This window comes from Mesoplodon densirostris, chromosome 5 (assembly GCF_025265405.1).
Source record: "Mesoplodon densirostris isolate mMesDen1 chromosome 5, mMesDen1 primary haplotype, whole genome shotgun sequence".
NCBI lineage: Eukaryota > Metazoa > Chordata > Mammalia > Artiodactyla > Ziphiidae > Mesoplodon > Mesoplodon densirostris.
In genome coordinates this window covers 85,722,051-85,740,661 of record NC_082665.1, presented here as the reverse complement: position 1 = coordinate 85,740,661, position 18,611 = coordinate 85,722,051, and the positions used below count along the sequence as shown (strand labels likewise).

General features: G+C 35.7%; 1 protein-coding gene across 1 annotated transcript in view; it reads right to left on the bottom strand.

Moving 5' to 3' along the window:
• Positions 1–5,177: 5,177 nt before the first annotated feature.
• NMD3 (NMD3 ribosome export adaptor) overlaps positions 5,178–18,611 on the bottom strand; it is a 43,189-nt gene continuing 29,755 nt past the window's right edge. The window contains exons 12-16 of the mRNA XM_060100014.1: positions 14,533–14,645; positions 13,652–13,724; positions 7,867–7,973; positions 6,868–6,938; positions 5,178–6,548 (exon numbers count right to left, since the gene is read on the bottom strand). Of these exons, the coding sequence (XP_059955997.1) occupies positions 6,418–6,548; positions 6,868–6,938; positions 7,867–7,973; positions 13,652–13,724; positions 14,533–14,645 (495 nt within the window). The 3' untranslated portion in view covers positions 5,178–6,417. The remainder of the gene's footprint in view (positions 6,549–6,867; positions 6,939–7,866; positions 7,974–13,651; positions 13,725–14,532; positions 14,646–18,611) is intronic.

The window sequence follows — 18,611 nt, the reverse complement described above, 5'->3', positions numbered from 1 at the left end:
TCAAAACTGTTAAGTTCATCAAAAAAAAGGAATTCAGAGAAATTGCCCCTGCCAAGAGGAGCCTAAGGAAACAGGACAACCAAATGTAACGTGGTATCCTGGATAGGATTTCGGAAAAGAACAAGTACATTACATAAGAACTAAGGAAATCAAATCAACTATGGACTTAGCTAATAACAATATATCAATATTGGCTTATTAAGTATAACAAAGTATATAAAATGTTAAAATGTAAAATGTTAAAAACAGGAGAAGCTGGGTGTGATATACTCAGTACTATCTTCTCACTTTTTCTGAAGATCTGAAACTATTAAAAATTAAAGTCTATTAAAAAAGAAAAAACAGCCAAGTGTTAAATGACAGATCTCACTCTATTGGAAATATGGGCAATTTATGATTTGTCTTTATAGTTCTCTGTGCCATACACATTTTCTAGAATAAGCTCTATGTTGCTCTAAAACGTATAAGCATACAAGATTTGTTTGCTCAACTTAAATACTAAACACTAGAACCGTAATTATAAATTTTAAAAGCAGATACTATTTATTGAATAATTACAATTTGTTGCATACTGATTGTGCTAAGAATTTTTTTTTTTTTTTTTTTTTTTGCGGTACGCGGGCCTCTCACTGTTGTGGCCTCTCCCGTGGCGGAGCACAGGCTCCGGACGTGCAGGCTCAGCAGCCATGGCTCACGGGCCCAGCCGCTCCTCGGCATGTGTGATCTTCCCGCACCGGGGCATGAACCCGTGTCCCCTGCATCGGCAGGCGGACTGTCAACCGCCACCAGGGAAGCCCTGCTAAGAAATTTTAACAGTACTCTGTGAACACTACTCTTCCGTTTTAAAAGAACACCACTGTGCCTTTTTAAAAGATAAGGAACTAGAGGTTCAGAAATTTTAGGCCATAGAGCTAACAGATGGCAGATAAGCTGACTTCAAACATGCTTTTATTTTTAGATAATATAGCTTCCCTAGAATTATTCGTTCACTAGTGCCATATATTATCTTAAAGTACTTCACAACAACACTATGAAGTGAGTTTTTTTTTTTTTTTTTTTTTTCGGTATGCGGGCCTCTCACTGTTGTGGCCTCTCCCGTTGCGGAGCACAGGCTCCGGACGCGCAGGCTCAGCGGCCATGGCTCACGGGCCCAGCCGCTCCGCGGCATATGGGATCCTCCCAGACCGGGGCACGAACCCGTATCCCCTGCATCGGCAGGCGGACTCTCAACCACTTGCGCCACCAGGGAGGCCCTGAAGTGAGTTTTAAATAACCGTATTTATGTGAAACTGTGTTAGAAGAAAAATGTGACAGGCACCATTGCAGTGCCAATTCCACCAAAGACAAAACAAAACCTCCATCAGATAAAACAATGGGTTTAAGTCCTGATAAACCCATCATAAATTGAAAATATCAAGTTGAAAATGCATTTAAATACACAACCTATCAAACATCACAGACTAGCCTAGCCTACCTTAATGCTCATAATACTTAATTAGCCTATAGTGGACAAAATCATCTAACACAAAGCCTATTTTATAATAAAGTGTTGAACATCTCATGTAATTTAATTAACACTGTACTGAAAGTGAAAAACAGAACGGTTATATGTGTACCGAATGACAATAAGTACATTGACTGTTTACTCCCTCATGGCACTGGGAGCTATGCTCTCTGCCGCTGACCAACATCACAGGAGAATATCGTACTGCATATTCCTAGCCTGGGAAAAGATAAAAATTCAAGGACTGCCCTGGTGGTCCAGTGGTTAAGACCCCGTGTTTCCACTGCAGGGAGCACAGGTTCAATCCCTGGTCGGGGAACTAAGATCCTGCATGCCACGTGGCGCGGCCAAAGGAGGAAAAAAAAGAGAAAAAAAAAAAGATAAAAATTCAAAGTATGGTTTCTATTGAATGCATGTCACTTTTACACCATGTTAAAGGTGAAAAATCCTAAGTTGAACTATGGTAAGTCAGTGAGCATCTGTACAAGCAGCATTGGTACAGAAACACAGTGACTGCCAAACCTACTTCTAATAACTTTTAAATATTTAGATCTTGTTTTACCAGGAGGCATCCTCAAGCATGCCTCTTTCCTAGGCAATAAGGCGGTTCTTTCAAAATGTATCAAATCAATTATTCTCCTTATACTACTGTTAAGTTCAAAGAGATATTGAGACTGATTTCTTGCCTTCATCAAGGCTCGCCACCCTACTGCTCAAGCTATTTTAACATGTGACAGAATTGATAAACTGAGAATGGATAGCCTATATCTGTGTTTCTTATGATGCTATTTCATGATTCCTTAATTCACAGGATGACTCAACTAAGGCTGGCTTATTTTTAAGAAAATTGGTGTATTTTTAGGAAAATTGGTCCCATCATGAAAATAAGCCAAGAGGAGACTGCACACATGTCCTGAACAAGGGAAATCCAAAACCTACTCAAAGAGTTACATTATCAGCATCCACGAATAAACTCAAATATATGGAGAAGAACCTGGCAAAAGGACACAGGAGCCACACTGATGGGGCACCCACTAGCCAATTCTGGGATAATGTGAGCGACAAAAGAAAAGATTAACAAAAAGAAAACAAACAATCTGGTATTTAAAAGTAGGCAAAGGTTCTGAACGGCCATTTTACCAGTGAAGATATACGAATAACAAATAAGCATATGAAAAGATGCTCAACATGATAAGCCATTAGGGAAATGTAAATTAAAACCACAAAGGACACAACTAACCACCTATTAGGAAGGTTTTTAAAAAATGACAACATCAAGTGGTGGCGAGGATGCACAGTTACTGAGATGTTGATACACTGCTGGTCGGAAAGCAAAAAGGCACGAACCACTTGGAAAACAATTAAATATACAAATACTATAAGGATCCAACAATCGCATCCCTAGTTATTTATCCAAGTAAAATGAAACCTGTATACAAATATTCAAAGCAGCTTTACTCCTAATCATCAAAACCTGGAAATTCAAATGTGCCTCACCAGAGAAATGAATAAATGAATAAATGATTGCATCCATACAATGCAATATTATTCAAAATAAAAAGTAACAAACTCTTGATATATACCACACCTTAGATGAATCTCAAGTGTACCACGCTAAGTGAAAAAAAAACAGACTCAAATGTTCACATACTGTATGACTGCATTTACATATTTTGGAAAAAGCAAACCATAAGGTTAGAAAACAGATTGGAAGTTGGCAGGAGTTAAGGATGGGTGAAGGGTTTGAAAACAAAGGGGTAGCAAAGGGAATTTAGGGGGACTGGGGAGGATGACAGAAATTTTTTGTATTTTAATTGTAGTGGCAATTCCATGAATATACACGTTAAAATTCAAAGAACTGTAAATCAAAGCATAAGCTTCACCATCTATAAGTTAATGAATTTAAAAAGAAAAATCAAGTTAAAATAACAATTGCAAAGGATTAAATCCTTTAATCCCTTCAAACAGAAAACCAAATAATATAACCCCAAAACATTTGGGAACATCTGGACTAATCGACAGCATATGTCTTCTGATGCAATGCATTGAGAATTTAGCATTACGTCTGGGGAAGTCCTGCTAAAAGGGCTTGACATAAATTTAATCATGAGGAAAGTCAGACAAGTCTAAGCTGAGGTCACTCTACAAAACAACTGGTTTGGACTCTTCAAAAATGTCAATTACATTTAAAAAAAACTCAGGAATGGATCCAAATGAAAGAAGTCTAAAGACATAAGAGAACCCAATGCAACATACAATCTTAGATATTTATTTTTTCCATAAAGGACTTTATGGTTGGGATAACTGACAAAATCTCAATGTGGTCAATCAATTGGATAACAGTATTGTGTCAATGTTAATTTTCTGATTTTGATCATTGCACTGTGATTATGTAAGAAAATTCCTTGTTTTGGAGGGGAAAAACCAAATATTTAGGGGGTTACTCTTAAATGGCTCCGGAAAAAAACAACTAAAAAGAGGAAGAAAGAAAATAAGGTTATGTTCACATTTGGCAAATCCGAGTGAAGGGTATCAAGGAATTCTCTGTACTATTTTGCAATTTTTGTCTGAAATTATGCCAAAATTAAAAATAAATTATTTTTTAAAGTAAACGTCCTCTGGGCTAAAAATACCAGATCAAGTTATCTAAAGGATGGGAATCGGACTTCCCTGGTGGCACAGTGGTTAAGAATCCACCTGCCAATGAAGGGGACACAGGTTTGATCCCTGGTCCGGGAAGATCCCACATGTCGCGGAGCAGCTAAGCCCGTGCGCCACAACTACTGAGCCTGAGCTCTAGAGCCCGGAAGCCACAATTACTGAGCCCGCTCATCTAGAGCCCATGCTCACAACAAGAGAAGCCATCGCAATGAGAAGCCCACGCACCGCAAAGAAGAGCAGCCCCCGCTCGCCACCACTAGAGAAAGCCCACGCGCAACAATGAACCCAACGCAGCCAAAAATAAATAAGTAAAATAAATAAATAAACTTATTTTTTTAAAAAATAAAGGATAAGACTCAACATGAACACATTTACTAAAATTTTAAGAGTCATGGGAAAGCTCCTGGCACTTACTCAGAACTGATCAGAGAAGTGTGCTCTAGCACAAAGTCTGGAATTCTGGGTTCCACTGAGGCAAGGAATTAGCTTGATGCTGTTAAACATCTAACCACACAAGCAACTCTCTCCCCTCAACTGTTTCCTTGCTCATCAAGTGCCTCTTGCCAATAAAACAGCAGCTTCAAATGCAGATTTGGCCACAAAAAAATAATCAATCATACTGACTTAGAATATTTATAAATTGGGTTATAAATCAGGTTCCTGTTATTTTGATTAATACCAGCATCCTCAAGTTGTATCAACTCTGGGACATAAGCCTGGAAATTATCCTCTAAAATGGTAGATTTATCAAGGCTATATAACTGTGTGCACTCTTGGCTAACAGCTTTTCTTTCAGCTATATTCCCTCATCTTGTCACAACCTTCTTTCAACCAATAGATTTCATTACTCATAAAGACACAACATGAAAACAAGACTAAATAAGGTTAGTGAGAAATTACATTTTTCAGTGGGAAAGTCATATGACAAGTACTTAAATAACATTAATTCTACTTCAGAAACCTGCATGAAATTTAAATATGACACCCACATAATCACTTCAAGGACACAAAAAAGGGGGAGAACGTTTTTATTTTCATGCTTTTTAAAGTCTTGACATAGAAGAGGTAAACACAGACCACAGGTAAAACTTTAAATATGCAGACAGAAGCCACTTTAGAAAGCACAGGCCTTTATTCAAAACTTTAGAATTAGGGAGTCTGATCTTAAAAAAAGGAAAATGTTCCATTCAGCACTTACTCAATTTCCTTATATAGTGGTATATATAGAATTTATGAATTAGCACTTAGTAAGTCTGATCTTGCTTATAGAAATAGGATCTTAATACTTCATTTTCAGAACACTTTAAAACCCAAGCCAATGCTTTTCCTTCAAGGATGTGGAAGGCATTCCTCATTCAAATCGGATTCGTGGTTTTATAAAGCATGAAGATCATTTTCATTACTTCATCAACTATATGCTGGATTCTAATATTCTTTTTGATAGTGATGTGTTCAGTGATAGAAACTTATAAAAAGAGAATTCCTTCTCAATTTGTAAACCAAAATTTTAAAAGTAAAATCCCTGAAGTGATAGGAAGACATTTTTATGACATAAGCAGCTACTTCACTAAGCTGCTGGCACAAGCCAAAACAAAGGTACAAATTGTTATTTAACCTTTAAATATTGTTTGCTACAAATATTTTAAATAGACCTTCTTCTGCAATGAAAATTAAGATAATACCCAGCTTAACAGCTTTTGAAGATGTAAATATTACAAATAAAAAAGACAGCTTTCCTACTGAATGTCTAACGATAAACTGAACCCCAAGTTTTCTATCCCAAGGACATAAAAATGATCTGAAGTGGACTAAGTGCATGGCAAGTTCTTATTAAAAATGATTCTTCATATGCTCTTCTACTAAAGCAATCAATATAAAAAGAATATGAAACTTGTTTTCTGCTTGAAGATTTAGGTAACCTCCAAGGAATCAGAACTTGTGAGCTTTTAAACCCAGAGCTATAGTATATGAAAATACTAGTGTCTGATAAAAAAACAAACCAATAAAATTCCATACGTAAAATGGCCTAAATATCAGTAATAATTACATTCTGCATTTTTTTATCTAAAACTTCAAAGCCATCAACCTTTATCAGTGCTTCAAGTGAACAATCAAAATAGTCATATTTATTCAGGTTTAAAACTAAACTTCTCTTCTCTCAATATGAAGGCACAGACAGAATAGACAGTAAAAATTATTTTGTCCAACATCCTGAGCCTACGGATGTGGAAACCATCTACAACATGATCTCATTATGTCATCATCGATTCACCTTCTTCACCAGTAGCATCTTGGGAAATGTGAAGGTCTTCAAGCATCTCAGCCAGACTAATTCGAGGTGCTCCTTCATCATCTGTGTCACCTTCCACAGGAATGGTTGAATCTAAAGTACAAAGAGGATTTCAAATACAACTATGGAAATGTACAAATATATTTGTACAGGGGTTAGCAAATTAAGGGATCATGCTAGGATGCAAATGATATCAAATGTGGTATAGTAAACAACATTTTAATAAGTTTTAATGTTGTGCACGTTTGGGATTTTTTTTGGGGGGGGTGGGTAAATGTTTAGAGTAGTTTTAAAAACACGTGATAAAAGTCATTTATAGAATCAGAGTTTAAGATACCAAAATACTCATACTGGGTTAATATATTTATTTACAGAAGCTACAACTTAAATCAAAGACTCCTAATTGACCAACCTCTATAAATGTTCACATTTTTTCTAATTGCCTCATCCTCTTCAAGATCTTCAAGGAAATCTTGGTATTGCCTACCGAAGCATAAAGAAACATTTAAGTATTTCACCTTTACCAAGAAGGTATGAAGTTAATGTTTTCTTCATTTTCAGCATTATAAGTGTGTTCCAAGTATTAAAATCTTTTAAAATAGTTAACCGAAGGTCAAGTAAGGATGTTAATTAAATACTGACAGGTTTCTAAAAATTCTTTTCTTTCAAAATTACATTATTAAAAAAAATACACACCTGAATATAGGTGACATTAAATATAAGACAATAACAAGACCCCTTCATACTTTACCCTCCCCCCAAACAAATGTATGGTCAAGTTGAAATACACACACTTTAAGACTATAGATGAAATAGTCAAATATGTACTTACAATATCTATTTAACATTATATACTTATATATACGTATTTTAAGTTATACTATGAGACTATATTTTAGAAATATTGCTGTTTCCCACTCACATTTCATGACACAACTTTATTTAAACTTTTCATTTTTTTATACATCAGCGTCATTAATGTCATCATTAAGGACACTTTTCTAATCATCCAATAAACTTTTCTAGAACACAGTATCTTCATTTCTCCTTAAGTTGTATGAAAAACAGCATATTTGATATCAATGTGCTATTTTCTTTTTATACTAAATCATAAGTACTCATTTGCTATTTGTGATATCCACAAGGTAATTGCTCATTATATTTTCAAATGAATCATCAATAATAACACTGCAATTGTCAAGTCATAACCCAGGAAATAATAACTAAATCTGTGTTAAATGTCATTACACCTGTTCATACTGATCCAAACAACATACTGATAATAGAAAATTAATACTGAGTGCAAGGAGCAAGTGTGTGGTGACTATTTCTTTATGATAAAAAAAAACAATAAAGATTTATCATAAGAATTTCCTTTGAGACAACATATAAAATATAAAGAAAGTGGGACCTTTCATCATCTGTATCCATGTTTTCTCTATCTCTTGCAAGCTCTTTCAGTTTCCAGTTTCTACGACGCTGACGTTTGGTACGGTCATAGCTCTTCTTGATTAACACCTAGAAGTAAGAAATATTTGCAAGGTACAAAAAATGGGAACTAGGTAACAGGACCTCAAAATCCAACAAAATTTTTAAAATGAAAGCTTACAGGAATGCCAGGAAGACACTAAACTAATGACAGTGGTTATACCTTAAGGGAAAGGAGTAGGGATCAAGAATTGGTGTCAACATATTAATCAAACTGTCAAAAATTAAACACAAAGAAATCATATTAAAAGCAGCAAGGGAAAAACAACAAGTAACACACAAGGGAATCCCCATCAGGATAACAGCTGATCTCTCAGCAGAAACTCTACAAGCCAGAAGGGAGTGGCAGGACATAATTAAAGTGATGAAGGAGAAAAACCTGCAACCAAGATTACTCTACCCAGCAAGGATCTCATTCAGATTTCACGGAGAAATTAAAACCTTTACAGACAAGCAAAAGCTGAGAGAGTTCAGCACCACCAAACCAGCTTTACAACAAATGCTAAAGGAACTTCTCTAGGCAAGAAACACAACAGAAGGAAAAGAACTACAATAACGAACCCAAAACAATTAAGAAAATGGGAATAGGAACATACATATCGATAATTACCTTAAATGTAAATGGACTACATGTATCTTTTCCGACCACAATGCTATGAGACTAGATATCAATTACAGAAAAAGAGCTGTAAAAAATACAAACACATGGAGGCTAAACAATACACTACTTAATAACGAAGTGATCACTGAAGAAATCAAAGAGGAAATTAAAAAATACCTAGAAACAAATGACAATGGAGACACGACGACCCAAAACCTATGGGATGCAGCAAAAGCAGTTCTAAGAGGGAAATTTATAGCAATACAATCCCACCTTAAGAAACAGGAAACATCTCGAATAAACAACCTAACCTTGCACCTAAAGCAACTAGAGAAAGAAGAACAAAAACATCCCAAAGTTAGCAGAAGGAAAGAAATCATAAAAATCAGATCAGAAATAAATGAAAAAGAAATGAAGGAAACGATAGCAAAGATCAATAAAACTAAAAGCTGGTTCTTTGAGAAGATAAACAAAATTGATAAACCATTAGCCAGACTCATCAAGAAAAAAAGGGAGAAGACTCAAATCAATAGAATTAGAAATGAAAAAGGAGAAGTAACAACTGACACTGCAGAAATACAAAAGATCATGAGATTACTATAAGCAACTCTATGCCAATAAAATGGACAACCTGGAAGAAATGGACAAATTCTTAGAAATGCACAACCTGCCAAGACTGAATCAGGAAGAAACAGAAAATATGAATAGACCAATCACAAGCACTGAAATTGAAACTGTGATAAAAAATCTTCCAACAAACAAAAGCCCAGGACCAGCTGGCTTCACAGGCGAATTCTATCAAGCATTTAGAGAAGAGCTAACACCTATCCTTCTCAAACTCTTGCAAAATATAGCAGAGGGAGGAACACTCCCAAACTTATTCTACGAGGCCACCATCACCTTGATACCAAAACCAGACAAGGATGTCACAAAGAAAGAAAACTACAGGCCAATATCACTGATGAACATAGATGCAAAAATCCTCAACAAAATACTAGCAAACAGAATCCAACAGCACATTAAAAGGATCATACACCATGATCAAGTGGGGTTTATTCCAGGAATGCAAGGATTCTTCAATATACGCAAATCAATCAACGTGATACACCATATTAACAAATTGAAGGAGAAAAACCATATGATCATCTCAATAGATGCAGAGAAAGCTTTCGACAAAATTCAACACCCATTTATGATAAAAACCCTGCAGAAAGTAGGCACAGACGGAACTTTCCTCAACATAATAAAGGCCATATATGACAAACCCACAGCCAGCATCGTCCTCAATGGTGAAAAACTGAAACCATTTCCACTAAGATCAGGAACAAGATAAGGTTGCCCACTCTCACCACTCTTATTCAACATAGTTTTGGAAGCTTTAGCCACAGCAATCAGAGAAGAAAAGGAAATAAAAGGAATCCAAATGGGAAAAGAAGAAGTAAAGCTGTCACTCTTTGCAGATGACATGATACTATACATAGAGCATCCTAAAGATGCTACCAGAAAACTACTAGAGCTAATCAATGAATTTGGTAAAGTAGCAGGATACAAAATTAATGCACAGAAATCTCTGGCATTCCTATATACTAATGATGAAAAATCTGAAAGTGAAATCAAGGAAACACTCCCATTTACCATTGCAACAAAAAGAATAAAATATCTAGGAATAAACCTACCTAAGGAGACAAAAGACCTGTATGCAGAAAATTATAAGACACTGATGAAAGAAATTAAAGATGATACAAATAGATGGAGAGATGTACCATGTTCTTGGATTGGAAGAATCAACATTGTGAAAATGACTCTACTACCCAAAGCAATCTACAGATTCAATGCAATACCTATCAAACTACCACTGGCATTTTTCACAGAACTAGAACAAAAAATTTCACAATTTGAATGGAAACACCAAAAGACCCCGAATAGCCAAAGCAATCTTGAGAACGAAAAATGGAGCTGGAGTAACCAACTCCCTGACTTCAGACTATACTACAAAGCTACAGTAATCAAGACAGTATGGTACTGGCACAAAAACAGAAAGATAGATCAAGGGAACAGGATAGAAAGCCCAGAGATAAACCCACGGACATATGGTCACCTTATCTTTGATAAAGAAGGCAGGAATGTACAGTGGAGAAAGGACAGTCTCTTCAATAAGTGGTGCTGGGAAAACTGGATAGGGACATGTAAAAGTATGAGATTAGATCACTCCCTAACACCATGCACAAAAATAAGCTCAAAATGGATTAAAGACTTAAATGTAAGGCCAGAAACTATCAAACTCTTAGAGGAAAACATAGGCAGAACACTCTATGACATAAATCATAGCAAGATCCTTTTTGACCCACCTCCTAAAGAAATGGAAATAAAGACAAAAATAAACACATGGGACCTAATGAAACTTAAAAGCTTTTGCACAGCAAAGGAAACCATAAACAAGACCAAAAGACAACCCTCAGAATGGGAGAAAATATCTGCCAATGAAGCAACTGACAAAGGATTAATCTCCAAAATTTATAAGCAGCTCATGCAGCTCAGTAACAAAAAAACAAACAACCCAATCCAAAAATGGGCAGAAGACCTAAATAGACATTTCTCCACAGAAGATATACAGACTGCCAACAAACACATGAAAGGATGCTCAACATCTTTACTCATTAGAGAAATGCAAATCAAAACTACAATGAGATATCATCTCACACCAGTCAGAATGGCCATCATCAAAAAATCTAGAAACAATAAATGCTGGAGAGGGTGTGGAAAAAAGGGAACACTCTTGCACTGCTGGTGGGAATGTGAATTGGTACAGCCACTATGGAGAACGGTATGGAGGTTCCTTAAAAAACTACAAATAGAACTACCATATGACCCAGCAATCCCACTACTGGGCATATACCCTGAGAAAACCATAATTCAAAAAGAGACATGTACCAAAATGTTCATAGCAGCCCTATTTACAATAGCCCGGAGATGGAAACAACCTAAGTGTCCATCATCGGATGAATGGGTAAAGAAGATGTGGCACATATATACAATGGAATATTACTCAGCCATAAAAAGAAATGAAATTGAGCTATTTGTAATGAGGTAGATGGACCTAGAGTCTGTCATACAGGGTGAAGTAAGTCAGAAAGAGAAAGACAAATACTGTATGCTGACACATATATATGGAATTTAAGAAAAAAAAAATGTCATGAAGAACATAGGGGTAAGACAAGAATAAAGACACAGACCTACTAGAGAATGGACTTGAGGATATGGGGAGGGGGAAGGGTAAGCTGTGACAAAGTGAAAGAGCAGCATGGACATATATACACTACCAAATGTAAGGTAGATAGCTAGTGGGAAGCAGCCGCATAGCACAGGGAGATCAGCTCGGTGCTTTGTGACTGCCTGGAGGTGTGGGATAGGGAGGGTGGGAGGGAGATGCAAAAGGGAGGGGATATGGGAACATATGTATATGTATAACTGATTAAATTTGTTATAAAGCAAAAAATAAAAAAAAATAATAAAAATTAAAAAAAATAATTGGTGTCAAGAGAACTTTTAACATTTTTATTAATGTACTTAATATTTTATGAGAATGCATTTAGCCATTATTTGTATAACTGTTAAAATTTACTAACTGAAATTTTCCAGTGACTGAAAATTAAAATTTTTTTCTACCAAAAATTTCATGTTTCTGGGGGTTTTTTTTCTTCCTTTATACCAAAGTTCAGTTTTCAGCTACCATTCACATAAATCACTCTGAAACATTATCATAGGCAGACATTTTTCTCCCTTTCATTCCTACTAATAAGCACTTATAGAATTATATATATTTTCACAACTGTATATCCTAGAACAATTTAATAAAGTGTGGAATAAATGAAAATAACTTTATAATACAAAATCTATGTAAGACCATTTGATATTCTCTTATGACCTTTTTGAAAAATACTTATTTAGACTTACACCAAAACCATGCTTCTATTTCCTAATTTATTAATTAATAAAAGCACAACTGGGTGGTGAGGAGGGGAGCCCTTCTTATACCATGACTTTATTTTTGCCCACAGCTAAAGAGATCAATGTTTATTTTAAAAGATTAAGTAAAGCAAACAGGAGATAGGGTCTTTCACATTTCACATTCACTGTTGCTCAGGATTCTAATAAACTCATGTTAGAATTTATGGGGAGGGGGAAGGGTAAGCTGTGACAAAGTGAAAGAGCGGCATGGACATATATACACTACCAAACGTAAGGTAGATAGCTAGTGGGAGATCAGCTCGGTGCTTTGTGACCGCCTGGAGGGGTGGGATAGGGAGGGTGGGTGGGAAGGAGACGCAAAAGGGAGGGGATATGGAAACATGTGTATATGTATAACTGATTAAATTTGTTATAAAGCAAAAATAAAAAAAATAAAAAAAAGAATTTAACAGATTTTTTTCAGAAGTAACATTCTTTCTCTAAGACTTAACACTGTGAAGATTATTTTCAACTACAATTATATTCAAACCTGAATGATGGTTTTAACTATAAATGCCTTCTTAACAATACATGAAATAAGCTGAGCCTAAAAGAATGAACAGGAATAAATTCTAAAGGTCATCATTTCTAGCTGCAAATTTATTTTTACTCTACAGATACTATCAAGTATTTTGACAGAATGAAAATTTGATTGTAAGAGCAACCAAAAAACTCAATAAATCTTGGGTTTTATCCACTAAGAATAATTATCTTAAATGAAAGTTTTGCTATTATACCTTAACTGCAATTTCAAAAGAAACCTCTAAATTGATTACTTTCAAAAATGTGAACTCGGGCTTCCCTGGTGGCGCAGTGGTTGAGAGTCCGCCTGCCGATGCAGGGGACACGGGTTCGTGCCCCGGTCCGGGAAGATCCCACATGCTGCGGAGCAGCTGGGCCCGTGAGCCACGGCCACTGAGCCTGCGCGTCCGGAGCCTGTGCTCCGCAACGGGAGAGGCCACAACAGTGAGAGGCCCTCATACCGCAAAACAAACAAACAAACAAACAAACAAACAAAATGTGAACTCATGCATCTTACCCATAAGAGTTTCATCAATCATCTTCAACACATGAAAAAGAAGAAAATCTAAAGCCTTACCACATCTGGGACTCTATCTGATTTCATTTTGTTGACATGCTCATCATTTAAGTTACAGTTGGCCAAATCAAACCTGAAATGAAAACAATGAAACACTTAATAACAAAAACACTTACTCTTTCCATGTAACTTTTTATTTTATAGATGATCACCTAACAGTTCCTCCTAAGATCAAACATTTAATACACTTTCCCACTTCAGAAGTTTTGCAGTGTACTATACAGTGAACAGGCTTCTACAGATCCTGGTAAAGATAATAATGCACTCTATCTCTCAGTTTCACATGTCATCCATTATTGTCCACCTTACTATACTCTTGTAAAAGAAGCAAAACAGACTTATATATCAGTCTAACATTAGGATTCAGTTACATGGTTCCATTCAATTTATAGACAACAAAAGCTAAACACCCCTCATTCTCTAGTAAAAGGAACTGAAACCCTAAGAGCAAAAATAATGTTTAAGGCATGCTTATAAGCTCTGTATCAGAATGGACTATCCTATGCCTATAAAGACCCTTTACATATATAGCTGCCATATTTTAAAAGTGAAATATTTTAACAACAGCATATGCATAATAAAATACTACCTGCTCCCCCCAAAAACTACAAACATAATCTAATCATACTACTTCAGGGTTCAATTACTCAAAATCTTATAATAAATGACTCTTTAAGATGATGGCCAAAATGGAATAACTATGGGCTTCTGTCCAATCAATAATTTCATTTAGTTATCAATAATAAAGTGAGCTATATGGCTCCTAAGAACTCTTAAATTCTTTTTAGGATAAACAACTTTATTTTAGATAGCTTTGCTGGCTCCCAGAGAAAATCTACAATGTTAGTCGGCAGTTTAAAATACTATAAAATAATACAAACCCCAACACCAGGTCTCCAGGATTTAGAAGATGTCCCAAATGAGTGCGACAAAAATACTGTTTATCTGTATTCATTTCAGATGTTTTCTGTACCCAGACTTCCCCAAGGGTATGCTTAACAGGAAAGAAAATGAACTCTTCAATAATCTAGGCATAACTTAAAAAGCATCTCATAGAAAAGTTAAATACAATGTTGATTTTGGTTTTCTGATTTTCATTCTAAAGACAGAAATTGTTTTATTTTCCAGATCTCTGAATCACTGTCAAAATTAACAAATTACTGAATTATGAGTACAGAAAAAGACTCATAAGTAATTCATAAAATAAATATTTTGTTAAGATTTTATTCAAGGCTTTAATAAAACATTAACATTGTCACCTAAAAACAGACACATATGTAGGATTTTCAAAAGAAATGTTCTCACAGGGAGATGGGCCAACACAGACTGAGTAAAAAGAATAACTAAAAAAGTAGGGGAATCTTAAATCCAGAAAATATCTTAAGCAACCCCTTGTTTTACACATAAGGTTAAAAAAAACAGGCTTCAGAGAAAATAATCTAGCAATCCCAGCGGCACCACTACCACAACAGAACCCAAATCTTCATCAGTTTTTTGAAGGTCTACTATTTTGAGGTATAACTTTTTTTTAAACTATATACCATGGAAACATCATCTCAAGTTTGAACTTTTAAAGCAGAAAACCATTAATGTCCCTTTCCAAACATGGAATTTTACAAGCAATTGTAACTGACATTTCAAACTTCCCAGCTGAATGAAGTATAGCATGTGCCAATACCTTTCACTAACAAAAACAGAACAAAGTAAAATGGGATCAAGAGCAAAATAATAAGAATTATAGATAGAATTAAGGAATCTCAAAGAGGTGAAAAGAAGAGGTAGAGAGAGAGGAAGAAACTGAAATAACAGACAGGTCCCAGATTTAGGGAAAAAATGGGAAAAAAATCAAATTACCAGGGAAACACTAAATTCTAGCTAAATGCATTTTTTGAAAGCAAAGAAAGTAGTTTCATATATGCCTGAGGGGAAGTGGTGGTACTTAAATGATAAACATTTCTTTATTTTTTTATAAATTTATTTATTAATTTGTTTTTATTTTTGGCTGTATTGGGTCTTTGTTGTTGCTCATGGGCTTTCTCTAGTTGAGGCAAGCGGGGGGCTTACTCTTCATTGCGGTGCGCAGGCTTCTCATTGTCTTGGCTTCTCTTGTTGCAGAGCACAAGCTCTAGAGCGCAGGCTCAGTTGCTCCGCAGCATGTGGGATCTTCCTGGGCCAGGGCTCGAACCCGTGTCCCCTGCACTGGCAGATTCTTAACCAATGCGCCACCAGGGAAGCCCTAAACGTTTGTTCTTAATCATATTATCAAATTTTTTATTTTAAAGAAAAATATGAAAAGTAATTCTTCCATTCCCATTGATTTTCTCAAGTTACTGGAAGTTATTTTTGTCTCAAGACACAATATTACCTCAATAGAAATGAGCACTGTTACTATACAGTTTGGGGGGGCCTCTAAATACTACTGTATAGTAGAAGAAATCAGACTTACATCCTTGAAGAAACACCTGATTTCAGATATGGGGTAGGAATTATACAATGTGATTTTGGAACACCTAAATGTTGTGGTGTTGTCCCACCAAGTAAGGATGCTTTCAAAGACTAGGAAAGTCATGTCAAAAGGACAAAAGAATAGACCTATATCTATTAAAGAAATTGAGTCAATATTAGTAATCTTCCAAAATAAAAAGCTCCAGGCCCTGATGGATTCACTGGTGAATTCTAGCTAACATTTAAGGTAGAAATTATACCATTCCTCTAGAATCTTTTCCCAAAGGCAGAAACAGAGGGAATACTTCCTAACTCATTTACAAGGTCAACACTACCTTATAACCAATACCAGACAAAGACATTACAAGGAAAGCAATCTACAGACCAATCTCTCATGAACACAGATTCAGAAATCCTCAACAAAACATAAAAGAACTGTACACCATTACCAAGTGGGATTTAACCCATGTATGCAATGCTGGTTCAACATGTGAAAATCAAATTAATGTAGCCCATTAATCAAATCAACAGGTTAAAAAGGAAAAAAAATCACATGATGATATCAATAAAGAAAAAGCATTTGACAAAATCCAACACCCATTCATGATAAAAAAAAAAAACCTCTCAGTAAACTAGAAATAGAGGGGAACTTCCTCTACCCGATAGAGAATATCTATTAAAAAAAACCCTTAAACCTAACATTATACTTAATGGTGAGAAACGTGCAGCTTTCCCACTAAGATCAGGTACAAGGCAAGAATGTTCCCTCTCACTACTCATTTTCAATATCCTACTGGAAACCCTAGCTAATACAAAAGATAAGAAAAGGAAATGAAAGGTATATAAATTGGAAAGGTAAAAATAAACTTATCTTTGCAGATGACATGGTCATCTACATAGAAAATTTAAATGGACCAAAGAGCTCCCAGAATATAGCAAGGTTATAGGATACAAGGTTATAAATGAAAGTCACTTTCCTATATACCAACATAAGAAAGTGGAATTTGAATTTTAAAAATACCATTTACATTAGCACCCCCCCAAAAATGAAATACTTAGGTGTAAGTCTAACAAAATATGTATAAGATCTGTATGAGGAAAACTACAAAACTGATGAACAAAATCAAAGAACTAAAACAGAGAGACGTTCCATGTTCATGGACAGGAAAACTCAATATTGTCAAGATGTAAGTTCTGCCCAACTTGACCTACAGATTCATGCAATTCGAATCAAAATCCCAACAAGTTTAGCCACAGAGGCATAATATACAGCATAAGGAATATGGTCAGTAATACTGTAATAACTTTGTATGGGGACAGATGGTAACTAGACTTATCATGGTGATCATTTCATAATGCATGAAAATATCAAATCACTTGTGTAGTACACCTAAAAATAACATACTGTTGTATGTCAACTATGTTTCAATTAAAAAAAAATTTCCAATAAGATATTTTGTGGATATCAACAACTGCTTTTAAAGTTATACCAAGGGCCTCCCTGGTGGCGCAGTGGTTGAGAGTCCGCCTGCCGATGCAGGGGATACGGGTTCGTGCCCCGGTCTGGGAGGATCCCATGTGCCACAGAGCGGCTGGGCCCGTGAGCCATGGCCGCTGGGCCTGCGCATCCGGAGCCTGTGCTCCGCAACGGGGGGGGCCACAACAGTGAGAGGCCCGCATACCGCAAAAAAATAAAAATAAAAAATAAAAAAAAAAAATAAAGTTATACCAAGACAAAAGATCCTGAACAGTCAACACAATTTTAAAGGAGAAGAACAAAGCTGTAGGACTGACACTATCCAACTTGAAGACTTACTATAATGCTACAGTAATCATGACAGTGTGGTACTGACAAAAGAATAAACAAATATTATACATCAATGGAACAAAATAAAAGAGCCCAGAAATATGCCCAAATAAATACAGTCAACTGATCTTTGACAAGGGAGCAAAGGCAATACAATGGAACAAAGACAGTCTTTTCAACTAATGGTGCTAGAATAATTGGACATTAACATGCAAAAAAAAAAAAAAGTCAATCTGGACACAAACCTTACACCCTTCACAAAAATTAACTCAAAATGGATCATAGACCTAAGTGTACAACACACAACTATGAAACTCCTAGAAGATAACAAAGGAGAAAATCTAGCTGACCTTGGGTTTGGCAATTACTTTTTCAATACAATAACAAAGGCAGGATCCATGAAAGAATAGTAGATAACCTGGACTTCATTAAAATTAGAAACTTCTGCTCTATGAAAGACAATGTCAAGAGAATAAGATGATAAACCACACTGGGAGAAAACATTTGCAAAAAACATATCTAACAAAGGACTTTTAACCAAAATACACAAATAACTCTTAAAACTCAAAAATAAGAAAACAAACAACCTGATTAAAAAATGGGCCAAAGACCTTAACAGACACCTCACCAAAAAAGACATACAGATGGCAAATAAGCATGAGAAAATACTCCTCATCATGTGTCATCAGGGAAATACAAATTAAAATG